This window comes from Heterocephalus glaber, unplaced genomic scaffold, assembly GCF_053883595.1.
Source record: "Heterocephalus glaber isolate CG9 unplaced genomic scaffold, H.glaber_assembly_v1.0 deba00001067, whole genome shotgun sequence".
Taxonomy (NCBI): domain Eukaryota; kingdom Metazoa; phylum Chordata; class Mammalia; order Rodentia; family Bathyergidae; genus Heterocephalus; species Heterocephalus glaber.
This window is the reverse complement of record NW_028258187.1, coordinates 2,977,564-3,005,117: the sequence shown is the minus strand read 5'-3', so window position 1 is coordinate 3,005,117 and position 27,554 is coordinate 2,977,564. Positions and strand designations below refer to the sequence as shown.

The following is a 27,554-nucleotide window of genomic DNA, read 5'->3' as shown; positions in this document are numbered from 1 at the left end:
TGCAGCGCTCTGAAGGTTTCTGCAGTTACCCAACGGCTTTAATTAAAATTACTGCCACCTCACCTAAAATCCTAAATGCTACCATATGACTGTCTACTTGTTCCCTTTGAAGTCAGCAAAAACGTAAGGAAAGGTCGGGCCAAGGGAACTCAGGATCTTTTCTGGGAGGTGGGGACGGGAAGGGAGGTGAGATGAGAATTGGGAGAAAAAGCGCTGCACGAGGAGGAAAATAGTGGGACTTTACTTTTCACAGCGTTTATTTCTGCTCGGGGAGCGGGCAGCTGCCGGAGGAGGAGCTCTGCGCCCGCGTCGCGCCGCCCCACGCGGGGACAGCTCGGGAGCGGCGACCTCACCCACCCACCCACCCACCCACCCGCCCGGCCGGCCCGGCCGCCCCGACCCGCTCCCGGCTGATGCAAGCCCGCGGCGCGCTCGGCCTCACCCAGGGGAGGGGCCCCCGCGTTCACGGTGAGACACAGCGTCGCCATCTGCTCGGTCGGCCGGCCCGCGTCGCCCAAGTCGCCGCACGCCAGAGAAGCAACGTGTGCCTTCCCCCAGCCGCCGCCGCAGCCTTCGTCCCACCCCGCGCCGTGACCGCCGTCGTCACGCGCGCGACACACGTCATCACGGCGCACCTCCACGCCTCTCGCTTTTAGCGTCCAATACTGACGTGGCGCCACGCCGCTGTCGGAAATTCGCTGACGTTCGGGGCTTTACGACGTTCCGTAAAGCGAAGACAGGATGGCGGTGGGGAATTTTATTACGCGGTGGTGTGGATGCAGACGCCGGAAAAGCCATGCGAGCTCGTACGCCCTACCAACAGTCATGTGACACTGTGTGTTGGGGGGTTGGGGGGGAAGTGAGAGAGAAAGGTAGGAGGGTGACCAGGAAAACGGCGATTTTCAAGTTGCACTGGGAAAAAACCCCGCAGCTTACATTTTTCTCCCTTCTGGGCTACTTACTTCTAAATTCCTGTGTCTTAAAAAATCCTAAAGCTGGGCTAAGGATGTAGCTCCGCGGCACAGCCCCTACCTGGCAAGTGGAAGGTCCTGAGTTCAATTCCCGGTACCGGAGAAAAAAGATCTGAAAGCCTCTGTCAGCCCCAGAAAGACAGATCTTGAACCTGTTTATGTGTCCTTCCCAGCGTGACCGCACTAATGAAATCTTTCCTGCCCTTCGCCATTGCTGTGTCCTTGGTTGGCGTTGGCCATGAGTGCCTGAATTTTGTGTGTTGGGACCGCTGGAGCCGGGACTTTTGCTCTAAAACTCCAGTGACAATACCAGCGATCAGTTAACCAGGTAAGGAATTTAGCTAACATTTTAGTGATGTATATCATCTCCATTCCTAGTCTACCTCCAGCCGGGGTCAATTCCTGGATCATTCTTACAGTAGCTAAACAATGTGAACAGAGGGCCGGGGATTTAGCTCTGTGATTTCGCCGCCTGCTGCACAAGCGCAAGGACCCGATTTCGATCCCTGGTACCAAAATAAAAAAATGTGAACAGAAAGGCAGGAGTGCTAGTGAGGTACATCTTACAAATGGAAAGGACCGAGAGATGGGAGGAGAGAGAGGAGAGGAAGCGGACGCAAAAAGAATTAAGATGTGTTGTGTACACGCACCAACTCCCCATGATGAATGTCATCATTATGTACTGCAAACACGTGCTAATAAAAATAAATTTTTTTTAAATACAATATTTGTCCCTTCTGCCTGTGAATACCAAGTACTACAGATACCTTGTTATGATGGGTCCTGTTCATGATGGGGTATCAGGAAAAGGCCACAACCTGCATTTACATGGAAGGTAACATGATGCAAAATTTACCTTATGAAATGGAGTTTGAAATTATGAGAAAAGAAAATAAATTTGCAGCATCTTTTAGAAATTCAGGTATTCTTGAGCTACGTGTTAATTCTTGGAACAAAAAGTGAGTGTTAAGTGTTTACAATTTTTGCTGAGCAGCTATGACAAGCTGGAGCTCTGGGCTGTGGCCTGAGAAGCATCCCTGGCGAGCCACCAGGCCTGAAGACTGCCTCAGCGGAAGAGTTTCCACGTTTTTCCCTTTTAGTGATTCACTAACTGAGATTGATTTATTCATTCCATTTTTGGGCAAATGTAGGAATGCTGGCTTCCAGCTGCTAGTTTTAAAGGATATCAGAAAACAAGGTAGATGAGAAACTTACAAAATTGAAGACAAGTCTCCTGGGATAGCAGCAAACTTAAATTGTATTTGTTTTTTGGTACTGGGGATCAAACTTGGGACCTTATGTTTGTGAGCCAGGCAGCAAAATTGTATTTGTTTATATATCTCATCTTGTTCTGAGAAAGATTTAATCTATGTTGAAATGTGATAGAACAAGCCAGATGTAGGGGTGCGAGCCTGTAATTCCAGCACTCTGTGAAGCTAAGGCAGGAGGGTCCTAAGTTTGAGCTCCGCCTGGGCAATTTAACTAGACCTTGTCTCAAAAAAAAAAAAAAAAAAAAAATTAGGGCTCAAAAAAAAAAAAATGTAAGTCAGTGTGAAGGTTCAGGCCTCAGCACTAGGAAGGTTGGGGAGTGTGATAGAACAAAAAACTCATTTTAATTCAAGAAAGAAAAAAATCAATATAGAAGGAAGGTGAATTGGAGAAGCTAGAACAGTAAATAGGTGGCAGGCAGCCTGTTCACTTTGTCACATGAAACTGGCCCCAGAACCAAGAGGAAAACTACTTGGAAGAGTAGAATTGGCCTGCTCCAGAGACCAGAGTTAAATTTCTCCCAAGGTGTGGCATAGAGGGGGCATCATGGAAGGTTTCAACAACCTATTACAGTAACTGTAGTACACTGCTCGTTTAACAAGATCTTAAAGTATATCCTGTGTGCTCAGCAGTGCTCTTAGTGCTAGAAATACGTAGTGAATGAAAACAAGACCCTGATACGATGAAGTTTCCATTAGGGTGTGGTGATACAGAAACTAAACAATTTCATAAAGTGGTAAATTCTATGAAAATAATAGGTGATCAGATTAAAAGAGATGGAATCAGAGAAGGGGAGCTTTAAGGGTTGAAGACTTCTTTATAGGGGCCTCCCTCACATGAGGCAGGTCCTCTACCCCTGAGCTACACCCCCTGCCCAAAGAAGGCCTCTCCTAAAGGCATCTGGTTTGGGAGCATCCCTGTGAGAAGGACCCAGTCGTGGGAGATCTGAGGTTGCATCCCTGGAGGGAAAGAAAATGTGTTTATTTTTCAGAAAAGCACAGATCCTGGTTTTGTGACTCTTTCATAAGCCTTTCTGTAATACAACCCAGCACACTACCATCACTGCATTATGAGTGTGTCATTGCCAAGAACTGCATTTTATGTGTCTCCTGGTCTCCAACACCATGCTCTGTTCTTGGCTTACAGCAGCCTCAATAAATATTAGAATGCATGAATGAAAAGCGATCTACACGTACTTAGTAACTCACACAATTTCACTTAAAGATGCTGGACACAGTGGTGTATGCATTCTGGGATGCTGAGGCATGAGGATTCCAAGTTTCAGCCAGTGTGGGAAATCTGGAGACTCAGCAAAGCCCTGACTCAAAATAAAAAATTTTACATGGCTGAGGATATAACTCGGTGTGAAGCCCCTGGGTTCAGTTCCTAGTACCAGAGGGAAAAAGATGTAAGTTCAGTGTACGTATACTGCACACACAGATCTGTAAGAAGTGAAGGAGGAGCAATTTTGCCTCATTTCTTGTCCTATAAGATTCTTTGTTTTTCAGGCCTAGGGATGGAACACCAGGGCCACACACATGCCAAGGACTCCACCAACAAGCTACATCTCCAGCCCTCAATAAGATCCATCATGCCTTAGATAGAAGTTGGTTCTCTCAGGATTCAGAGTACTTCCCTAGTGCACGGGCCTAGATCTGATCCCAGCACTGCAAGGGAAAAAAAAGGAAAGTTTCCTTGTCGTGATTGGTTTATTATTATTATTGGTCATCAGATTTCAGTAGGTTGTTTTCAATGGGAAAATAGAAATTCAAATTGTTTCATTTATCTGTTGCTCTTAACAAACCAAATTCAGTAGCTTCAAGCAGCAACCATGCTGTCGCCCGTTGTGTTTGTGGCGGGAATTTGGGTGAGCCTTGGCTGAGTGACACGGGCGGCTCATGACATCAGGCAGGGTCACTTGTGTCTCACGAAGGCCCAGGTGGCTGTGCGGCTCGGGCCTGGGGTGGAAATGGTGGCAGCCAGGGCTCCGCAGGGCCCGTCGCTCCCTGTGGCGCTCTCAGTGGTAGACTCTGCATGTGCTGCTGGCTTCCCTGAGGGCGGGACTCCAGCCTCCTCCTCACCTAGCATTGGAAGCCACTGGTGCCACTCACTAGCTCCGTGGGTTACAGGGAGTCACAGGCCCTCCACTTACCAGAGAAGCGACTATGCCACTCAATGGAACACACAGGGATTCCTTGTTTCGGACTGAACTTCTACACTGGATGGCAGGTGACAGGCGCCACCTCCTACCTAATCAGGCACGGAGATGAATGCCTCAGGTGTCATGGCAACTCTGCTGCAGAAATCGGTGAACCAACTACTTGGTTAAAATGGGGACTCCTCCCCAGCCCCATCCTCCCCCTCTAGTTCTTTCCAGTACTGCTTCCGGGAGGAGGTCTCCTCCGCCAAGCCCTTCCACCACGCTGTTTCTACTGCAGCCTCTGAAACCGCACCAAGAAAACCTTTCTCCTTTCAGTTGTGTGTGTCAGGTATTTGGTCATGGCAACAAAAAGCCGACTGACACCAAATTTCCTTTACAGCATTTGCCACAAATGGAAAAACATGCTTCATTTATTCTCTTGCTTCCTAAGAACATGAGCTCGAAAGAACAGACTTACGGTCAGCGTTATAGCCACCGAGTATGTGTTCAGTTCCTAACAGCAGGTGCTCAGTAAATATGGTATTTGTCAAATGACTGAGTGCAGATCACAGTGAGATGAAACATGGTGTGGGGTCCTTTGAGTGGCTGAGCAGGGCCACCGAGTAGTGATCTGAGCTGATGCAGAAGGGAGAAGCCAGGCCGGGGATTTAGCTCAGTGGTTCCGCCTCCTGCCTCCCAAGCACAAGGCCCCGAGTTCTATTCCCGGTACAAAAAAAAAAAGAAAGAAGCCAGAACTTTGTTTCATGTATCACTGTAAAGAGCCTGCATTTTACCTTGAAGGCAAAGGCAAGGAATAAAGGATTGGCTTTTTAAAAATCCCCTGTGGAGATGATGTGATAGCAGGCAGGGGTCGGTCAGGACCCTGCAGGGACCCGGGAAGAAAGGACAATGGGAACAGAGAGAAGACGCAGACGCCCAAACATCTCACCGGAAACATCTCACCGGAGTAAGCTGGGTTTTCATATATGAGGCTGGAGGAAATACCTTTAAAGTCATTCTTGTACTGAGATTTTTTAATTTTGGGTTTTTTTTGAGACAAGGTCTCACTGTGTAGTTCAGGCTGGCCTTGAGCACATGGCAATCTTCCTGCCTCAGCCTCCCAAGTGTACCGCCAGGCCTAGTTTGTGCTTAGATTTTTTTTTTTGGTACTGGGGATTGAACTCGGGTCCTTGCGCTTGCGCAGCAGGTGGCGAAACCACTGAGCCAAATCCCCGGCCCATGTACTTAGATTTTTTATAATTAGGTTTGGCCCACTGCAGAGAAGTCCACTCCTAGAAGGAACAAATGGATTAAAGTAGTGATTTTCAAATTTTTCCAATTATCAGGATCATCTTGTGGGTTTGTATAATAATTTAAGAGTGTGTGGGTAAGAATGAAGGGCTGTTTAGAAATAATTCAACCTGGGTGTGGTTTACACACCTATAATCTGTTACTTGGGAGGCTGAGGCAGAAAAATCACAAGTTCAAGGTCAGCCTGAGCAACTTAGTGAGACACTGCCTCAGCACAAAGACTAAAGGATCTGGGGATGCAGCTCAGCACTCCCTGAATGGCAAAACCCTAAAGAAATACGCAACTGAGAGATGTCCAAGTGGGCTTGTGGAGATGCAGATCTGCACTTGGGAAGTTCGGAGACAGATACAGAGGCCCTAGGTGAAACCATACAAGTGCATTAGAGCTCCTGCCGCTGCTGCCGCTGCCGCTGCCGCTGCCGCTGCCCCTGCCCCTGCCCCTATCCCAGCCCCTGCCCCTCCTGCTCCTCCGGTTCCTTCTCCTCCTGGTGCTGCCCCTTCTTCCTTTTTTGAAGATAGGCTCTTGCTTTGTAGCCCAGGCTGGCCTCTCAGCAATCCTCCTGCCTTAGCCTCCCGAGTGCTGGGATTATAAGTCTACACCACCACGCCTGGATGCATTAGATCTTCAGGTGAGAAAGTAGAGAGCCAAGAGGAGAATCCTGGAAAGCAGTGATGTTTAAGGGAAAAGAGACACAGCAAAGCAGGAGAAAGATGTGGTAGAGAGAGGGAATGGAGAAAAAGTCAGGATGAGCAGGTATGAGAGGAAGTGTTCTTTGGGGTCAAAGCCATAGAGCTCTCTCCCTGCTGGACTCTGTTGCCCTTGAAATAATACTGTGTCACCCCATCTTGTGAGTCCTATGTGTAAATGATCTCAATGATCATCAAAGTCCCCAGAGGACTTCTTAAAATATACAGAATAAAAATTGCTCTGTTGGACCCTGTGAATCTGCGTATTTATTTATTGCAGTACTAGAAATTGAACCCAGGGCCTTCACACTGACCTACACTCCCAGTCCCTGCTCCCATCTAAAAAATATTTTATTTTGAGACAAAGTCTTGCTAGGTCAGCCAGGCTGGGTTGGACCTGGCAGTTCTCCTGCCTCAGCCTCCCACCAGAGGCTGGGATTGAAGGTATCACTGCACCTGGCACGAATCTGCATTAAAAAAAAAATCTTCCCAACTACCACAAAGAATCAACAACTGGGATCTCATCTTATTAAAAAGCTTCTGCACTGCAAGAGAAACCACCAACAGAGCTAAGAGACAACGGACAATGTGGGAAAAAATTTTTAGCAGCTGTACCTCAAAGGACTACTATGGGGCCAGGGATTTAGCTCAGTGGTTCTGCCACCTGCCCCGAAAGTGCAAGGTCCCAAGTTCGATTCCTGGTACCAAACAAAACAAAAGAAAACAAAACAAAGGACTACTATCTAGAATATATAAAGAACTGAAAAAAATCAGACCCCCCAAATTTAAAGACCCAATTTAAAAATGGGCATCTGAAATGAACAGACATTCCTCAGGCAAAGAAGTAAAAGCAGCAAATAAACATATGAAAAAATGTTCAACATCACGAGAGATGCAGATGAAAACAACACTGAGATTCCACCTCACCCCAGAAAGAATGGCTGCTATCATGAAATCAACCAATAACAAATGCTGGCAGGGGTGTGGGGAAAAAGGAATCCTTCTCCATTGTTGGTGGGAGTGCAGACTGGTGCAAATAGTAATGGAAATCAGTGTGGAGATACCTCAAAGAACTAGGACTAGAGGTTCCATTTGACCCAGCTATTCCCCTGCTGGGTATCTTCCCAAAAGAATTAAAAGAATCATACGACAGCGATATATATGTACCCATGTTTATAGTGGCACAGTTTATAACAGCTAAAGCTTGGAAACAGGCCAAGTGCCCATCAACTGGAAACTGGATAAAGATGTGGTTTTTTAATAAAATGGAGTATTACTCAGCCATAAAGAATGACAAACGAGAGACATTTATAGCTAAATGGATGCATATTGAGGCCATACTTTTTTTTTTTTTTGGTATTGGGGATCGAACTGGGGTCCTTGGCTTTCGAAGCAGGCGGCGGAACCACTGAGCTAAATCCCTGGCCCGAGGCCATACTCTTAAGTGAAATAAATAGGTCACACATGTGTAAATACCAAATAGTTTCTCTAGTGTGAGAAACTGAAAGTGTAAATAAGGATTAAAATGATTAAAAACGAAAAATTGATAATTTGAAATAGGAAGAAAAGGTCCAAAGGTGTAGGAATGGTGGAAGGGGAAGGGGAAAGGAAAGAAGGGAAAGGAAAAATTGAGAAAAGAAAAAAATGGAAACAAAGTCTATGTAAATGGGAAGAGTGGAGGGGGTGAAGGGCGCACAGGTAATGGGGAAAAAATTAGAACCAAGATACATCATGTACAAGTACAAGCACCCAGTGATAAATGTAAATGTATACCTAAAATGTACCAATAAAACAATTTAAGCAAAAAACCAAAACAAACAAACAAAATCTTCCCAGATGACTCTGATATGAAGTTATATTTAGAGCTGTTTTGTCTTTTGTTTTTGTGCTACCATTGAACCCGGGATCTCATGTAGGCTAAGCATGTGCTCTGCCACTGAATCACACCCCTGATATGTCTGGGAACTACCAACACAAAACGCTTCCTTCATCCAAAACAGAGACCAAAAATATAAAAATGTAAGCAACACTGTCCAAACACGAAATGTTATAGTCTCTCATTAGAAGGAACCAAGACAGTCCAGCTTTCCACAGTTGAGCTTATGATGCCATAAAATGAATAAATTCCAGTAATTTTCAAAGTAATAAAAAAACCCCTGATAAATAACAAAGTGCTAGGATTAGGGCCGGGGATTTAGTTCAGTGGTTTCGCTGCCTGCTGCGCAAGCACAAGGACCTGAGTTCGATCCCTGGTACCAAAAGAAAAAAAAAAAAATACACAAAGTGCTAGGATTATATAACTTATTTTGAAGAAACTTTCCCCATCAATGTCTCTTCCTCAAACACAGTAACAATATACACATTCAAAACTGGAGTAGGAACACTATAAAAATTACTGGGAGAAACAAGGGAGAAATTCTGGAATGACTGAGGTTCTGTGCCCTGAAGAAATCTGCTTCACGAGATAGGAATGCTGATCACACCAATAACCTAAAGGTCAGCTAAAACTAAGCTGTTCTCATTTTTCTACCCAAAAAGAAGAAAAGAAATATAACATGTTGAGCTTATAAATTCTCCACCTGTTAAGATTGGCTTGGTTGATTAATAAAGCTAAATTCATTTTTTTTTTGGTACCAGGAATCAAACTCGGGACCTTGCGCTTGTGAGGCAGGCAACAGAACCACTGAGCTAAATCCCCCACCCCAAATTCACTTTTTTGTTGAGACAGGGTCTCATCTGAACCCAGGCTGGCCTTGAACTCTTTGTCCAGGTGTTTCTCCTGCCTCAGCCTCCTGAGCAGCCTTACACAACCATGCCTGGCTTTTTTAAACAGGAAAAGGAGCATACAAAATTTATTACACGCCTAAGGCATGAGAGTGTCAGATTCCAATAAAGGCAATTTCTTTAATGCTGTTTCTCTTCCTAAGTAACTAATATAAATTACTGATCAACAATAAATAATTCCATCCAATCAGATTTAAAGTGTGCTGTTTTGCCAACCAAGCCCCTCTGGAGGAAGATGAACTTCCTTCTAAGGAACCAGCGCCTTCTTGACGGACTCCGGGACACGGCTCGCGTAGTAGTCATAGTTCCTCAGCACGGCCAGGACCCCGGCGGAATTCATGTGCTTCACATCCTTGCTGTACCGCAGCGCGTTGCCGTGGATGTCAGTCAGCTTCCCTGCAGAGAGAGGCCTCGTCAGGAGGTCAGGTCATGGCGCCTGGCAGGGTCTGAGCGCAGGGCCCGGTGGGAGCCAAGCATATCCTCTGCACTGCACTGTACCGCGCCCCCGCCTGCTCCAGTTGGTTTATTTGTTGTCTCTGTTTTTTTGAGACAGGATCTCATATGTAGCTCAGGCTGGCCTCCTATCAGTATGTGGTCCAGGCTGGGCTTGAACTTGCCAGGATCCTCCTGCCTTAGGGTCCCAAGTGCTGGGATCACAGGGATGCGCCACCATGCCTGGTTCTGGTGGATTGTTTTACAGTTTTTTGGTGCTGGGGCTGGGACCCAGGGCCTCAAACCTGCAAGGCAAGTAAGTGCTCCACTGTGGAGCTGCAGCTCCGCTTCCGACAGGGACTTAACAGGTGCTGTTTGCAGAGAACAGATGAAAACTGACGTGTTTGAAATGGAAAATTACCTTCATATGTATAAATGTGTAATGTTAGCCGGCCGTGGTGGGGCACACCTGTAATCCCAACACTTGGGAGGCTGAGGCAGAAAGAGCTCTGTGAATTCGAGGCCATCTTGAACTACATAGTGAGATCTTGTCTCAAAAAAAGCCCCAAATACAGGGGCCAGGGATTTAGCTCAGTGGTTCCAGCACCTGCCTCGAAAGCCTAAGGTCCCGAGTTTGATCCCAAGTACCAAAAAAACAAAACAAAACAAAACGAAAGAACACAAACAAAAAACAGGGCTGGGGATTTAGCTCAGTTGTGCCTCTCCTGCCTGGCAAGCACAAGGTCTTGAGTTCAATCCCTGATACCAGAAAGAAAAAAAAAGCCTACATGAAAAACAAAAAACAGTAACAATAACAAATATATGTGTAATGTATTTCCAATTCTTTCATTTTTAGAACTAGAACTGAGATATTCACCAATGTGGCTTCAGAGAGAATTAAGTATGTATGTTTATTATTCTAAAAAAAAAAAATTAAATGAGGAATGCCAGTGATGGTAAACATTTTATTTTCCTGGGTTTTTTTTTCTTTTTTTTGGTGAGCTAAATCCCGGCCCCTATTTTTCTGGTTTTTGAGAGTTTTACTAGGCAGCTGATCCTCTTGCCTTAGCCTCCTGAGAGTGCTGGGATTACGGGCATGTGCCACCATGCCCTGCATGAAACATTTTACTTTTCAAGGAAAAACATCTTCAAGAGCATTAAAACAGCAAGTAAGAAAGGGGAACCAAGAGATATTATGTAGGTGCAAATTCCTTATGATTAATGTGATCCATACGTATGACAAATGTGTACTAGTAAAAAAATTAATTAAAAAATAAACCCTAAGTAAGAGCTGAATTAAAAGAATGATGCAGATCAAAGTCCCAAAAAGGGACAAAAGAAAAACAAATTTTCTGAAAATCAAGTTACTCATCCATGAAATATGTATGGGCTCCAGCCCGGACAGCTCCAGTCTCCCTACAGCTGGGTACAGGACTAGCACCAGATGTGAGGTCTGAGCAAGACAGGCAGCTGCCATTCTCCAGGACAGAACACACTCACCTCCCACCGCGTGTAAGATGACTTCCGGCGCACAAGTGTCCCACTTCTTACATCCTGGGCTTGCAAACACATAGGCAGAGGCCTTGCCTTCGATCAGCTGAATGATCTGGAAGGTCAGAGGTGAGAATTATCCCGGACCGCGAGGGGGCGGGCTACAGGCACGAGAGGAGGTTGCGTCTATGTCCACTTGTTCCACCCATTGCTCTGCCGCACCCCACTCCCGCTGAAGCCTCTGCCAGGGTTACAAGAAATAAATACAAGGGCACAATAAGCTCCAAGGGCCTAAAGGGCAAAGAACTGCCAAATACGCTACAAGGAAGATGGCCGCAGTAAAGCTTTCTTTATATTCATTTTGTTTTCTTCTTACTATAAAAGCAACTTATTATGGAACAAAGCTTTTTAAATTTCTCAAATACTGGCTGTTACTAAATAAAGCAATGGCACGCAGTGTGGCGATGCCTGCATGTCATAAATCCTCACAGATGCGCCATGCTGACTTGTCCAGCAAGCACGCCCCTAACGCTCTGGGATCATCCCTGCTGCTGCTTCTATTACCAAAGTATCAACTTTTGTTCTATTTGCTTTTTTTTTTTTTTTTTTTTTGGTACCGGGAATCGAACTTGGGTCCTTGTGCTTGCACAGCAGGTGGTGAAACCACTGAGCTAAATTCCCGGCCCTGTCTTATTTGCTTTTGAGACAGGGTCTATCTCACTATGTAGCCCAGGGTGGCCTTGAACTCTCAGCAATCCCCCTGCCTCAGCCTCCCAAGTCCTGTGATCACAGGTGTGTGTCACCACGCCCGGCCTAAACTGGGGTTTTGCTTTGTATTTTTTGTTGTTATTTTTTGGTACCAGGTATTGAACTTGGGAACAGTGAGGTAAATCCCCAGCCCCTTAGGCTGGGGTCTTAAATCCCTCTGATGGGGAATCAGCTTGGGATCTGGGACAGGGAGGAGCTGTATGTGTTTAACTGCTCTGCTGGGATTTGTGACCCGGGACCAGCCACCTTGGAAGCCATTGTGGCTGTGTGACCATGCGATGACGTCCCTGAGCCAGCTGCGTGGACAACAGGAGACGTGCAGGAGCATCGGGGTCCATGGGCAGAGCCACGTGGGTGCAGAAGAGGGGCTGCTGGCAGGAATGAGGACAAGCGACCCGGGGAAGGCACCTTGGTGTGGCTGGGGACAGTGAGCTCAGCAGAGCGGGGCAGGGATGGAGCAGATGCGTCCCGCTGCACAGTGCTCCTGGGGCCTGCCAGAGAGGATGGGGTACAGGCAGGTGCACGGCCAGGGCCTGCAGGACAAGGGTCTGGAGAGGACCCCAGGGTCCCTGGGCCCCCGGCCTCGGCAAGACACAGATCTGTCCTGATGCCTCAGGACGTGAGCTTCACTTGAGTGCTGCTGAAACGCACTGTCCGTGGCAAATGCCGAGGAAGCTCTTCCCGAGGCGTCAGAGACCCTCGGGGTCTCTGCACCCCAACCCTACCTTGTTCCCCGCACCGCCCACGCGCAGCACGGCATCCGGCTCCATGGCGCTCACGCAGTCAGACACCAGCTTGCTGCCGTGTGAGCGGGTGGTGGTGACAATGTGCTTCCCGGCGGGTGCCTCCTGCAGCTGGAACCCGAAGGCGCCCAAGCCCAGGACACCCCAGATGGTCCGCCCCAGCTCCGCGTTGGGTCCTGCCTGGTGACGAGAGAGAGGACAGAGCTGGTCACCACATGGAGGGAGACATGAGCGACAGTTCTCCTCAGTAATGCTCAGCACACAGCACGCTTGAAAATAAGAACATGACGAGGTTATAAATACAAGAACCACATCACTGGCAAAGAACGGAAGGACTCTTCCCGGCAGAATCGGGTGATTATTCTTTCTCTTTTTGAGCCAGGGCATCATTCTGTAGCCCAGGGTGGCTTCAAACTCGCAATCCTCCTGCATCAGCCTCTTGAGTGCTGACATCACAGGCGTGAGCTACCACATCCGGACGGGTGTTTATTCTCACTGTTGCTTTGCTTAACGGTTTCAGAGATGCTGAAGGGGTTTCTGCCCACTCCCGAGTCCTTGGAAAAGAAAGCTTCACATACTGATTAATTTCTTTCTGAGTCACCCAATGATCTGCTCTTCGTATTGAAAATAGCCATTTCCAAAAGGTACTGAAGTCCTCGGGTACCAAACTCGAGTGCTGACACCTGCGTCTTTATGTTACTGCGGTGAAGGGGACAGGATGGTGGCCAGGCTGGTGCTGGGCCCCTGTGAGACGATGCCGTGATCTCAGACTCCGTGTACTTCCTAGAGAAGCCACCGCCTGCATGTCAGGGACAGTAGAACCGAGGCATAAGCTAAGGAGCCCCAGACCACTAGAGCAGTGTTAACAGAGCAGATGTGTATCAGACCCCACACCAAGCAGGCCGGCCACCACACCCGGTGGTTTATCTCAGTGGATCCTCAGAGCAACCCCTCGCAGCAGATGTTATAATCCTTGTTTTAAAGATGAAAAAGTTTGATTTGGAATCACTGAATAACCCGACTGAGGATTCTAGGAACTTCACAGCCAAACCCAGCTCATCCTTGTTCAAAACTGAATTTGTTTTGGTACTGGGGATCGAACTCGAGTCCTTGAGCTTGTGCAGCAGGCAGCGAAACCACTGAGCTAAATCCCCGGCCCTGAATTTTTTTTTTTGAGACAGGTCTCTCATGCTGCCCAGGCTGGGCTCAAATGATCCTCCAGCTTCAGCCTCCTAAATAGCTGGGAGTACAGGCACACTCCCCTGTGCCTGGTAGGACAATTTTTTTTTCTTTTTTTTAATACTAGGGGATGAACCCAAGACCTTTGCACTGAGGTAAATCCCCGACCTTTAAAAAATTTTATTTTAAGGGGCCAGGGATTTAGCTCAGTGGTTCTGCTGCCTGCCCCGAAAGCGGAAGGACCTGAGTTCGATCCCCGGTACCAAAAAAAATAAATTTTATTTTAAGACAGGAGTTGAACATGCCATCCTGTCTCAGCCTCCCAGAGTGCTGGGGTTGTAGGTGCAGCGCCACACCTGGCGAGATGGTATAACCTTATCACTGAACCAGGTGGCCTGGGTGCACCATCTGTGTTCAGAGGCCCGGTCTATTTGTCCTCAGGCCACACCCAGGTGCAGTTAGTGTGGGGTGAATTCAGGTAGGAGTCGGGCCCCAGGATGCAGACGCCGAGCTTGGTGGCTGCCCAGGGGCAGCTCAGCCAACACCCCGGGAAGGAGCAGCTCCAGGGCCAGTGCCCTGCAGCTCCCAGCCTGGGCTGAGATGCCGCCCATGGGCCCCTGCACATGGTCTGTGTGACTCGGGGACACAGTGTGTGCCAGCGAGGGTGCCCTGAACAGATGCAGGCTGCCCGTGCCTGCAGTGAGTGAGAAGGACCCAGACCCGGAAGCCGAGCTGTGTGCCCAGTGTCCAGCAAGCGCCCCGGCTCCCTCGCGAGCCTGAGCCATAGGACAGGTGGGCGTCTACAGGCCACAGATGACCTGGTCACCAAGCCTCACCCAGCATCCCGCTGTCCTGGAGCGAGGAAAGCGCTCGGGACAGTGACTCGAGTGTCCAGGTCCCCGGGAGTTACACTCCTTCTGTCCATGGACAGGCAGCGCCGGGCCCAGGAGCCTGGTGCCCCATGAGGCGCTGTGACAAACGCACACTGTGGCTGCTGGCTCCCCTGTGCTCTGGCCTCAATCCCGGGACCTCACTCCTTCCAAGGTTCTGAGCTCATTTTCTCTTCTTGTTGCTTTTGTTTTAGTTTTTTTGAGACAGGGTCTTACTGTGTAGCCTAGGCTGGCCTGGAACTCACGATCCTCCTGCCTCAGCCTCCTGAGTACAGGGATTACAGACTGATTTTTTGAGGCAATAAAGGATCACATTCCTTTCTGAGGCTGAATTAATTAAGGTTCATAGTGGCAGCAAGACATGGTGGCGCACACCTGTGATCCCAGCAATGAAGAGGCTGAAGCAGGAGGAGCAGGAGTTTCAGGCCAGCCCGGGCAACTTAGCAAGACCCTGTCTCAAAATAAAAAACAAAAATGGGCCAGGGGTGGAGGCCGGTGTGCAGGCCCTGGGCTCAGTCCCCATGCAGGACTCACAATGGCTGAGACACAGCTCTCACGGGAAGGGCGCCTGCTGCCACGCTGCTTCCTCCCGGTGCCCACAGCTACGGGGCTTCCGGGAGTGGTGCTGAAGCTGGAATGAAGCCGTGTGGCTCAGGACAGCAACCTGGAGCCACGGTGAGCTCGGCCCTGACTGCGCCCCAGCTGCGGCACCACTCAGGGTGACCCAAGCTCTCTGCCTGAAGGGAACAGCGGGGCCCTCAGTGCCTCGGCGAGGATGAAGGAGACAAGGCACACGGACCCGAGCCCAGCCGCACTGGGGGCGGCCCTGGGCCTGACACACTGCAGCGTGGCGTCCAACCACCGAAACAGAGCCCAGGCCGAAGCAGGAGAGAAGGAAAGGACAGAGTGTGTCCGGAGGGGAGAAGAAGACAGCAGGACGGGAGGCGCAGGGCCGCACCTGCCCTCTCCTCCCTGCGTGCGCCAGGCCCTGCCTCGCCTCACCTCTGCTTCCTTGCTGTGCTCCCTGAATGTCTGCTTGGCATCATTCTGCGGAGACTGAGTACACTCTCTCTAATCTCCAAAAGCAGGGCAGACAATTAGCAGCAAGTCCTAAGCACTTAGCTCTCTCTTGCTGAAGAAAGTCCCATGTGTTAGACAATGTTTTCCAGGAACTGAATCAGAAGTAATAGTGGGGTTACACTTTACAGTTCACATAGGAACCCCAAACTTCTGTCTGCATAATCGCCACACACACAATAACAAATGCTGCGAGCACTAATGCTCGCCCTTCAGCGGGAGAGGGCTTCCCGACAATGTGTACCTACTTTGCTAAGTCCTTAGAAATACGTGTTTATAAGTAAAGTTGATAACCATATATAAACAGCAGGAAAACCAAGTTCATATTAAAAGTAAAGACTAATCCTGCTCTTAAATCATAAATTCAGAAATACTAGCCTCAACACTACTTTTTCTCCAAAGTTCTATCAAGGTCACACTAATATAATAAGTATAATACCATAAGTATTTTATCTCAGTAATTTCCTTTAAATTACTTAACGGTATAGTCTTCTTTGGAAATTACACAAGTCTCTTGCTTCTTTCGGTGGTGGCATTAGTGATGAACTCAGGAGTTTTGCACTGAGCTACATTCCCCAGCCTTCTTTAAAAATTTTTTATTTTGAGACATAGTCTTGGTAAGTCACTAAGTTGCTCTGGCTGGGCTTGAATTTAGAACCCTCCAGCCTCAGCCTCCCAGAGTGCTGGGATCAGGTGGGCACTGCCACGCTCAGCTATGAGTATCTGGCTCCTAAGGAAGACAGTGTCTTTGAGGTATAACAGAAAGTCAAAGCAGATAGAAGAAACAAAAGAGAAGAGAGTGCAGGAGCACACTAAGTTGCTATGGTAACTGCCTGTAATTTACAGCCTATGCGGTATTACCTGGGAAGCCACATGACTAGCATCTTATCTTGGTTGAAACGGTTCATTTCTTCAATCCGCTTCAAGAACCATCTGTAAATCAGGTGTCCTGATGACCGCTCTACTCAAGAACTACACAAGTAATTCCCAAACTTTTGCACTTGTATCCTAAGGGCATAAAAAATACAATGCATGCACTGTATCTGTGTGCACGTGTATCTGATATCCCTATGCACACATTCCTGGTATAGACACCTGGGCTCTGATTCAAGAGTATCGGGCAGGAGCCGGAAAGCTACCAAGCTAGGAACCACGGACTGAATGTCATCAGGAATCATGGAACACTGTGATTGTCAGAGTAATGAGGTACTTTGGCGTCACTTATAACAATACCTGGTAGTTGTAATAGGGCTGGTTAATAATGCCTGCTATGGCCTTCCCTTCATAGGCGATTCCAATGAGAACAGTCACGTTGTCGAGGAGACCTATAGAGGAGAAATGGCAATTCTAGATCTTTCTCAGGTGAGGACTCATCAGCAGCACATCAACTGCTTCAAGTGGTTTTGAGATAAGGAACCTGATGTGAATCTGTTTGTTGAGTGCACATTTCTCTCTCTCTCTCTCTCTCTCTCTCTCTCTCTGGTACTGGGAAGCATTTCAACAGAGCTACATCCCCAATCCTTTTTATTCTTTATTTTCAGATGGGTCTTACTAAATCATTATTCATCCATGGTCAACTCCTCTTATGGTGAAATACATAAACTCTAAGAGAGCTGGCCAGAGACACAAATAGTGAATCAAAGCCTCAGTAAGCGTTCTGCAGTCTGTTAATATCCATTAAAGCTTCCCTATTTATGAATGGTCTTGTTTTGTTTGTTTGTTTTTGGTATCAGAGATTGAACTCAGGACCTTGTACTTGTCTGTTCGGTTTTGAGACAAGGTCTCGCTATGTAGCCCAGGTTGGCCTCGAACTCTCTGGGATCCTCCTGCCTCAGACTCCTGAGTGTTGGGATTGCAGGTGTATGTCACCACATCCAGCTTCCCTGTCTCAACAATCATGGATATAAGATAACAGCTGCCAAGTTGTAGGAAGAGGCATTAGCCATGAAGCTAGCTTTTCAAATAACACACAAACTATCAAATTTTACAAGGAAGTGTCCGGGCCTGGCCTCACTACTGGGAAACAGGAACACAAAAGAGATACCTTCAGTGTACTCCTTGGTGCCGTCCAGAGGGTCAACCCAGACCACAAGCTAAAAACAAAAATTTAAAAGAAGGAAATCAAGTATACAACTGCACAAAATTCGAAACACAGATCTTAGACACAGTCTAGTACTAGACACAGTATCAGAACAACTTGCAAAGTGGAACCATGTGCGCTCACGTCTGATTTTTATATGTACTGATTTTTTGAAAATTCTGATTTCCTCCAGGACACAGTTCTGATTAGCCAACGAAAAACAAATGGCTCACGAAACTGACAACAGTTTAAGAACAAAGTTTCCTGGTGCTCAGGGAGTGCAGGGTTACTCGGAACAGGCTGCCGTGAACTCCTGGAGTTACAACCTGATGTGAATCTGTTTGCTGGGTGCACGTTTCTTTCCATCTATCTGTTTATTTCTTCTGGTACTGGGAAGCCCTTACACTGAGCTACCTCCCAGTCCTTTCTATCCTTTATTTTCAGACAGGTCTTACTAAATCATTAAATTACACAGGCTAGGCTGGAACTTGGAACCCTCCTGCTTCAGCCTCCCAGGGTGCTGGGATTACAAGCATGCACCAACCATCCCCAGCAAGAGCACATTTCTGATGGACAACACCATGTCCCCTTTCCTTTGTATCTTCCACACCACAGAGCAAAGTGCCTTACTCATGGTAGTTCGCATTCAATAAATGTGTCAAGTGACTTAAAGATAGAAAACTATAGAAGAACAGTTAAATCTGAAGCCACAGACTAATTTATGTTAAGCAACTACAGTAGTAAGATGATTGGCCAGCTGAAAACATCAGATAGTAACCTGTTTCATCTCCTTCTGGTCCCAATTAGCAATTAAACACATTTTTTTGTGGTACTGGGTTTGAACCCAGGACCTCACACATTGTAGGCAAGCATTACACTGAGCCACCTACCCCGGGCTTCTGTTTTTTTATTATGAGACAGTGCCCTACTAAATTGCCCAGGCTGGCCTTGCATGTGTGATCTTCCTGCTTCAGCCTCCTGAACAGCTGGGATTATCATGCTCAACTCAATGAGATCTTTTGCTATCAAATACACTACACAAAAAAAATACGATTTTCTTCCTGAAAGTATTTTTTTTTTGTTTTTTGGAACTGGAGATCGAACTCGGGACCTTGCGCTTATCAGGTAGGCGGTGGAACCACTGAGCTAAATCCCCGGCCCTCCTGAAAGTATTTTTAATAATGGTAGTTTTAATAATGTTTTCAGGACGGCCGGGGATTTAGCTCAGTGGTTCCGCTGCCTGCCTCGAAAGCGCAAGATCCCGAGTTCGATCCCCTGTACCAAAAAACAAAACAAAAAATAAATAATGGTTTCAAGGTGGAAAGAAAGGAAACCTACAAGATGAGATGCTGGACTCCAAGTCAACAGGTCAGATGTCGCATGTGGCTAAAGAACATTTCTGGATGGCTCTGAAAGATTTCAAGTTCCTGGCCTGGTGTGTAGCACATGCCTGTGATCCCAGCACTCAGGAGGCTGAGGCAGGAGGATCGCTGCAAGTTCGAGGCCAGCCTGGACTACACAGTGAATATAAGGCCAGATTGAACAACGAACAGAGATCCTGTCTCAAAAGCATAGCTACTGACTTTCCACCTGCCCTGCAGGGATTAAGAGTGTGAGCTCGACATGAGCCTTACGTCCTCCTCTTTAACGGCGAGGTACTGCGTAGGGCATGCCTTCTGCAGGACCTCCTCCCACTGGCCGTCTTCGATGAGCTCCTGGTCTACATCCTCCGGGGGCAGGTCCTGCGCCACAGACAAGGGCAATGCGGACAGTCACCCACCTGCTTGGGGTCACCGATCACCCTGCGCCCCCCGCACCAAGCGATGCAGTGACCCCTCCCTGCTGGTCCATGTCCTCACCGCTCAAGGTCAGATCCTACAAAGCAAACCTACTGAGACCACCAGGGCCACTATGAGGTGCATCGAGATCAGCTAAATGGTCCCAACATCACCATCCTGAGCAGGATTAAGAGGGGAAAGACTTGAAACATACTCTACTCTCAATTAGAAGAGATATGTCAGAGCTGGCTGTGGGACGGCATGCCTGTGATCCCAGCACTTGGGAGGCTGAGGCAGGAGGATCGCAGTGAGTTCCAGGCCAGCCTGGGCTACATAGTGAGACTCTGTCTCAAAAAATCAATCTTCTTCTCAAAAAAAGGGGAAGAGATATGTATTCTCACTTTTAAAGTGCTATGGTCTCTGGATACGTATACAGGTGAGCCTACTTGTAGAAACTCACAAAGCCCATTCTATTCCAAAGTTTGAGTACTCTGCTGGCTTTCTTATTTTACTCTGTGGTGCTGGTACTGAACCCAGTGCCTCGCGCTTGCTCGGCAGACGCTCTGCCACTGAGCTACACCCCTTGCCCCAAACTCTGCCCCCCGCTTTGTGGCAGTGACACTGAATCTGGGCCTCCCACGTCCTGGGCCAGCACTCCCCGACCGAGCTGCACTGCCCGGCCCTTCGTGAGTACTGCAACTGTTGCCCTGTCCTTCAGAGGAAGGCACCGAGAAGTCGGGCCTCAGAAGGGACCAGAGCAGCTCAAAAGGAAGTGTTTCCTCCAGGAAATATGGGGCCACCTTGTGCCAAGACACGGGGCCGGAGAACAGTGGAAATCCCCAGCCACCAGGGACAGAGAATCCTGCACCGTCCGTGTTTACCTCCTCTCCTATGATGGTCAGCTTGGGGAATTTCCGCACCAGGGAAGAGCAGATGCTCATCTGCACCAGCCGGTCGGCCTTGGTCTGCAGGTCCGTAGCACAGGTCTGCAAGATAGGGAGCAAACCGCACTGGGACAGGCGAAGTCTTGTTTCCAAACGTTTGCACGGGCGGTGTGTACTTCATATCGTGCCCGAAGGCTGTACAGAGACAGTCAACCGGCTTCTCCTTCCTCATTGGGCCAGTCGTGGTTAAAGTCTGGAGAGATTTTTTTTTGGTACCGGGCATTGAATTCGGAATGTTGTGCTTGGGAGGCAGGCAGTGGAACCACTGAGCTACATCCCCGGCCCTGGAAGGTTTTTTTTTGTGTGTGTGTGTGGTGTGGCTAGGAAATCCAGCCGGGCCCATCAGCTACATGCTCCATCCTGGGGCTGAGCCCCAGCCCGAGAGTGGGCAGAGTCTGGAAAAATGCTCACTTCTGAACGATTCAGAGTATTTTCTTCTCCAATTGATGGATCAATCACTCAAATGGGAAAGAGGACAGAGGACCGAGGCGGGCGAGGGGGGAGGGAAGTAAAAGAACCGAGACACGTTAGGTAGAGGTACCAGCTCCGCAAGAAGTATGGGATCATTTTGTACTAATAAAAATGAAAATGTAAAATAAAAAAAACGGGTTAAAAGATTGGAAATTGGGCCAGGGATTTATAGCTCAGTGGTTCCGCCGCCTGCTACGCAAGCGCAAGGACCTGAGTTCGATCCCCGGTACCAAAAAAAAAAAAAAAAAAAGATTGGAAACTTATAATTTTTTCAGCATTTATTGCTACTAGTACATGTTCCCATGACATGCCGGTGGCACTCCCTGTGGGGAGCTGGTGCCTGCCCATAACGGATTCCACCCCTCTCCCTCCCCCCCTGCCCCCCCTGCCCCCCCTCCAACTCTTGGTCCCTTTGCCTTTGAGAAAGATCTGTCTCTTGGGCGGGGGATTTAGCTCAGTGGTTCCGCCGCCTGCTGTGCAAGCACAAGGACCTGAGTTCGATCCCTGGTACCAAAAAAAAAAAAAATCGCTTCTCGGCCTTTTGGCTAAGATCAAGTGGAGAAAGATCCGTCTCCCTCTTTCCTATTATCTATCTTTCATTTTGCTCTTGACTTATATTTTGGGTTTCCCATATAAGAGAAACCGTGCAATACTGAAGCTTGGGTGTCTCATTTACTGCACTTAACATTATGGTCTCAAGGTGCATCCGTTTTCCTATACATATCATTCAAATTTGTCCTTCTTTACGGCAGGGTAGTACTCCACTGTGTGTAAATACCACATTTCCTTTATCTATTCCTCTGTTGATGGACATGTGGGCTGCTTCCAAGATTCAGCTATTATGAATTTGGCTGCTACAAACATGGTTACGTTGTACGTGGATCACTGTAATAGAATGTCTTTAACTCTTTCAGGAAGATGCTGAGAAGGGTTATAGCTGGGTCACATGGAATTTCTAGTTTTAGTTTTTTGAGGAATTTACATACAAGAAATTTATGAATTTTTTAGAAGGTTAAATACTATATTGAAGCATTTGAAAGTACATGTATATAAAACTTTCCCCACTAATCCTAATAGCTCAAGAGGTTTTCAAGACAATTCACAGGTGTAGGGAAAGACTCTCTGTTTCTACAATCTGAGGAACACGAACAGCGGGACTGTTACTGCATGGCCCAGCCGGTTCCCTCGGTCCACACAGTTACTCTACCGAAAGACAGTGGAGAATTTTGCAGTCGACACCACAGTTTCCTTGTTAGTTTGCCTTCCCAGGATTATGACTTTTATGTAAGACTGGTTAGGTAGGTTTACAGATTATATTGTCTTAAAGGAGAATTTTCACCACTTTTGCAGTGACATGAGGATGCCTGACAAGGAAGTTTGCCCATTGTCTCAGCGGAAGGATTACTTGAAGGCTGTGTAGAGAAGCCTGAGCCTTCAACTGACCACCTTGACTTACAACCAGCCCTTGTGAGTGCACTGAGTTGGTAAGCCAAGGGTGCCCTGTATACTCATCACGGAATACTGGTACATGTCCGTGACACACCTCGGTGCTCTCCTGTGCCTCCTTCCCGCCACGCCCCTTTTGGGGCCAGCATAAATTCATTTATTTCTAAGCCCCGATGAAGTTAATGATCACAGATGCGGATACCAGCTGGGGGCCAGATCACTCCCAAAGCCACCCGAACCGCCCACGCCCGTCCTGGGCAGCACAGGGAGCCCGCTGTGGGGGCTGCAGTGCCGGTACCTTCTGCACGATGCCTAGGTCTCCCTCGGCGATCACGCGCCTGACGATCGTGCCTGCCTTCTGCGCGATGGAGCAGGCCGAGGCCACCAGGCGCATGAGCACGGCCGGGCCGGACGCCATGGCCCTGCGGGAGAAGGCGGGAGTGACTCCAGAGCCGGGCTGGGGCCTCAGTGCACGGTTACTGGCGCTCCTCTGGCCCGGCCGTGAGCCTCGGGGTGTGAGGAAGCTGAGTGAGGCGTGCAACGTGCGAACCCTGGAAACTGCGTCAGAGAGGAAGCACAGCTGCCTTTGAGGCGCTGATGTTCTGGAGGGTGGTGGTGAAAAGGCTGCAACCCGGTGTCTGTAACATAAAACTGGTCAGGGCCAGGCAGGCACGGACGCCTGTAATCCGAGCACTCAGGAGGCGGAGGCAGGAGGCCGCCAAGTTCAAGCTCAGCCTGGGCAACTCGGGAGACCGTAACTGAAATAAAACTTTAAAAAGGGCTGGGGCTGTAGCTTGATGGAAAAGTGCTGGCCTAGCGCGTGAGGTCCTGGGTTCAATCTCAGCTCTGAAAAACAAACAAACACGCAGGTGTGGGCCACGCACGGACTGACGCGCACGCGGGTGATCTTCAAGGGGCAGGGGCTTCACAGCGTCGCCCTCGCCGACGCTGCACCCCGCGACTGTAGCTATCTCCTGAAACCCACAGCTCGCACAGATCTCATTTGTTTTCTCTGCCCCATCTCAACAGTGGACAGGGCAGGGGGCAGGAGGACTTGGGCGACAAGGCGCACCCCGCTGCTAGCCTGGACCTCAGCCGGAACCCGCCCCAGGAAGCGCCAGGCAGTCTCCACGGCAACCAGGCTGCCACTCTGGCGGCTTCGGAGCCACATGGCCCGCCCTCCCACAAGTGACCCCCGGTGTCTGTCCTGGGGACCTCCCAGGCGCGGGGGAGCCAGCCCAAGGCCCCAGGCAGCAGACCCGGGTAAGGAGAACTCCGCCCCCTGGGAATCGGGAATCGGCTCAGGTTCAGTCCCACCCTCACTGTGCCGCTGCCCTGTGCTGGAGGGGATGCTGAAGCCTGCCCATCTCTACCATCCGCAATCTGTTTACACACTCGAGACAATAAACAAGTGTTTGAAACCCTTCTAAAGATGGAAATGGCCAGGCAGGCGTGGTGGTGCATGCCTGTGATCCCAGCACTTGGGAGCCTGAGGCTGGAGCATTGCCTGGAGATCGAGGTCAGACTGGGCCACACAGCAAGACCCTGTCTCAAAAAAAAGGGAAATAGGGCCGGGGACTAGCTCAGTGGTTCCATGCCTGCCTCCAAGGGCAAGGTCCCGTGTTCAATCCCTGGTATCGTAAACAAACAAACAAGAAGCAAAAAAAGGGCAGTAAAATATATGTATGGTAATGAATTCCATACTTTGGCCAATAGCTGTTTGGAATTATGATGAAAATAAAATGGGTTTCTAATAAGTATTTTAATTCAGTTGATTTTACTATATAATTTTTTGAGATACTAGGTGTTACACAGGGAATGAACTGGTCCATTATGATCAATACCGCAAATAGAAATGAGGAGAAATGATTTAATACTTCCGTGTCTCCATGACTGGGCGGATGTCGACGTGTCCCTAACTGGACAAGTGTGCCCGCCCGGTGTCTACACGGCGTGGAAGTGTGCAGTCTGTGGCACCCTGTAGGGCCCCGCCTGTGGCCTGGAGGTCCCTCCCCCGGAGGGCGTGGCTCTGGGTGCCCCTTGCTTCGGCTGTGCAACCCTCCCCGTGACTAAGCCACAGCCCTTTCGTGTGCCAAGGTCAGCTTCCAGGTTTTGTGTCTTCCACCTTCCTCACAAACTGTGCACTGCATTTATTAAGCACCACGGAAAGCTAATGTCCATTTATAAGAAATGAGAATGAAAAAAAAAAGAACGGGAAAAAACAAACAAACAAACAAACAAACAAAAAAACCAGTCTAACATCCGGGACAGCAGTGATTTTTCAAAACAACCCACAAATCACTTTCAGGCAGAAACGTGGAAGCAGCCTGCAGTTCTCTGCAGTCCCACCCAGTGGCCACGCTGAGGCAGTAGTGATCTGTCACTAACCCCAGCCCTAGTGGCTTTCTTAAATATTTGTTAAACACGCAGATACACTTGTGGCTGTTGGTGTAAGGAAAATGTATTTAACCGTATGATCAAAGCACAGAATCTGCAGAAGTTCCTATTAGCCTTTTAAATCCTGTCCCCAACCACGTCGCAAATGAGAACCAGTTCCTGTGGTTACAGATGAGTTAAGAACCAGGCAGGCATCAGCAACAGGCTAAGGTAAACCACGCCACGGCCTTCCTCTGGGTCTCGGCGCACTCCCTCCGTGAGGCCGAGTCAGGACAGCTGGGTGGTGAAGGCACTGAGCCCCGAACCACTGGCCATGTTCACACCCTGGCCCGGTGCCCCATAGACAAAGCCACTTGAATTCTCAGGCTTGAACCTGGAGAGGTGCGGCTCTGTGTCCTACAACATGACTGCCCCCAGTAGAAGACTGGCTCGTTGCTAACCCAACAACAGAGGGCAGCACTTCTGTGACAGGTGAGCATCAAACAACCCTGGCTAAGCACCATTCGCATGCTGGTTCTTATTTCTGCTGTCCAGAGGGGCCTGGAACACAGGGTCACAGTTCCCACAGCTTCTGCAAGGACCCTCGACTTCAGGGTCACTATGCCCTGAGTCTCAGCACAGGTTCCTTATGAGAGAGGCTGTGCACCCCTTAAGGAAACCAACCTAATCCTATCCACTTAAGAAATCTTTTTTTTTTGAGACAGGGTCTTGCTGTGTAGTCCAGATTGGTCCTGAACTCACTATGTAGCCCAGGATGGCCTTGAACTCACAGCATCCTCCTGCCTCAGCCTCCTGAGTGCTGGGACTACAGTTGTGCATCACCTTGCCTGGCTAGGATTTAAGAAATCTTTACAGGGCTGGAAAAGTAGCTCCAAGGCTGAGCCCTTGCCTGGCACGCTCAAGGCCCTGGGTTTGATCCCCAGCTCTGCACAAAACAAAACAAAACAAAACACAAAGTTTACAACTAACGACAAGGCTAATTCAGAAGGATGAAAAATCACAGGAGTTAAAACAAGCAGGTTCTTCTCCTGGCCTGGGTGAGGCATCTTTAGTCCAGTAGAAAAATGGTGAGCACAGGAGGGATTAGTATCTAAAACTGAAATCATTTTTCTTTTGGAACCTGGCCAAACAAGGCTAAAGTTCAAAGTCATGTGGAAAAATGAAAATGTCAACGTGACAGAGCAAATTCTGAAGGAGAACCAGAAATAGAGACTCCCCTTGCCAGGTGTCAGAATGTGACGTAAAACTACAGCAGTTCAGACAGGTAAGCGGAATCAAATAAATTCCAGAGACAAATCCAAATGCACTACGGGTGGTATTTAAAAACCAAGGAGGAAAGTCAGTTGTGCGTAAATGGCAGGCAACGGCTAACTTGTTTTAAAAAATTGGCTCTCTTTTGCATTCTTTATATAAAAATGCACTCTGGGTCAATGAATGGGTTTTTTTTGTTGTTTTCTTTTCTTTTTTTTGGTACCGGGGATCGAACTCAGGCCCTTGAGCTTGTGAGGCAGGCGGCAGAACCACTGAGCTAAATCCCCGGCCCCAATGAGTGGTTTTTTATTAAAACTAAAGCACGAAACATAAAAGTACAGAGACATTTTATAAACTTGTGAAGGCCTGGAAAGCATAAAACCAAGAATTCATAAAACAATACAATATATTGGTGAATTTGCGCAGAAATGAAAACTTCTACATAGCCAATACCCTACACAGAGTTAACAGAGAACTGACAAAAGGAGAAAAAAATCAGTGTCACACACTAGACAGCTGAGCTCAGTTGTACAGGCTCCATGTATCCGCAGGCCAACGGTGAATAACCTAGCAGAAAAGCAGACCAAGGACAGAGCAAAAGGCTCAACTTCACAGTTTATGACAGAAATGCAACCAAAGCAGGGCAAAGTGGCTGCTTAATGTCTCAGACTGGAGTGGCCAGCACAGGGGGACGGGTCCCAGAGGGCGGGGAACTCGCTCTGAGCACCCGCGGAGGAGGAAACTTCCTCAGAAAGGCTCAGCGTATGCACAGGGAGGCTCAGCACGTCCTGCATGCCTGCAGTATGTGCAAATGGCAACCGGAAGTATCGGCTATTGTAATAAAACAGCGTTAGGCGGAAGGATTTCTAAATTTGGGTGCATCAAAGGGCTCAATATTTAGCTAGGAAAGAACCCCAGAGCACGAAAATAAAGGCACAGATAAAATGTTCACACGCATCGGGCATGGTGGTGCACACCTGTAATCCCACCACTGGGGAGGCTGAGGCAGGAGGATCGCCGCGAGTTCGAGACCAGCCTGGGTTACACAGTGAGTCCAAGGCCAGCCTGAACTGCATAGCGAGACCCTGTCTCAAATCCCCCAATAAAAAAGAAAATAAAATGTCGACATCTAAGATTGTAACCGAGATATCTGGAGAGGCAGCATGATTTGCGTAAACTTTGTTTTTAAAAACATAAATCCTTTAAATCTCCTCTTATCTGTGCAAAAGGATGGTGGAGTTAAGGAAACAAATTAGGAGCTGTGCCCACGCCCTGCCCTTCCCGGCAGAGGAGAAACTTACCGTGCCAAGGCTGCAACGACGTTAGGCGAAAGACACTCGAGGGACAACCAGAAACCGCGTCCTCAAACTCCAGTTCTCTCACGGCGCTCACTACGCGCTCCCCGAAGTCCATAGGGCACGGCAGGACGTCCCGCGCAGGCGCAC

The 27,554-nt window shown here is 48.5% G+C and overlaps 2 protein-coding genes and 1 pseudogene across 6 annotated transcripts in view; 1 reads left to right on the top strand and 2 right to left on the bottom strand.

Annotated features, from left to right (window-relative positions):
• The window catches only part of Eprs1 (glutamyl-prolyl-tRNA synthetase 1), a 60,096-nt gene extending 59,476 nt beyond the window's left edge, over window positions 1–620 (bottom strand). Inside the window, exon 1 of one of the 2 annotated variants that reach the window (XM_004867395.4) lies at window positions 443–620. In XM_004867395.4, the coding sequence (XP_004867452.1) occupies window positions 443–488 (46 nt within the window). In that variant the 5' untranslated portion in view covers window positions 489–620. The remainder of the gene's footprint in view (window positions 1–442) is intronic. The other variant, XM_013066529.3, reaches the window with a different exon arrangement.
• Window positions 621–9,257: 8,637 nt separating this feature from the next.
• On the bottom strand, window positions 9,258–27,554 carry Bpnt1 (3'(2'), 5'-bisphosphate nucleotidase 1). Of its 4 annotated transcripts, none has more exons than XM_004867398.4 (9): window positions 27,411–27,554; window positions 22,760–22,883; window positions 20,482–20,586; window positions 19,457–19,564; window positions 17,787–17,835; window positions 16,976–17,067; window positions 12,579–12,776; window positions 11,095–11,200; window positions 9,258–9,558 (listed from the first exon to the last, which is right to left on the bottom strand). In XM_004867398.4, the coding sequence occupies exons 2-9, from the start codon at window positions 22,877–22,879 to the stop codon at window positions 9,410–9,412; spliced, it is 927 nt and encodes a 308-aa protein (XP_004867455.1). In that variant the 5' UTR covers window positions 22,880–22,883; window positions 27,411–27,554; the 3' UTR covers window positions 9,258–9,409. The 4 variants fall into 4 exon arrangements, with proteins under 4 accessions (XP_004867455.1, XP_087065988.1, XP_012921988.1 ...); XM_087209862.1 differs by having other exon boundaries at window positions 22,760–23,307; window positions 27,411–27,527; XM_013066534.3 differs by lacking the exon at window positions 19,457–19,564 and having other exon boundaries at window positions 27,411–27,549.
• On the top strand, window positions 21,541–21,704 carry LOC147828478 (U2 spliceosomal RNA; annotated as a pseudogene).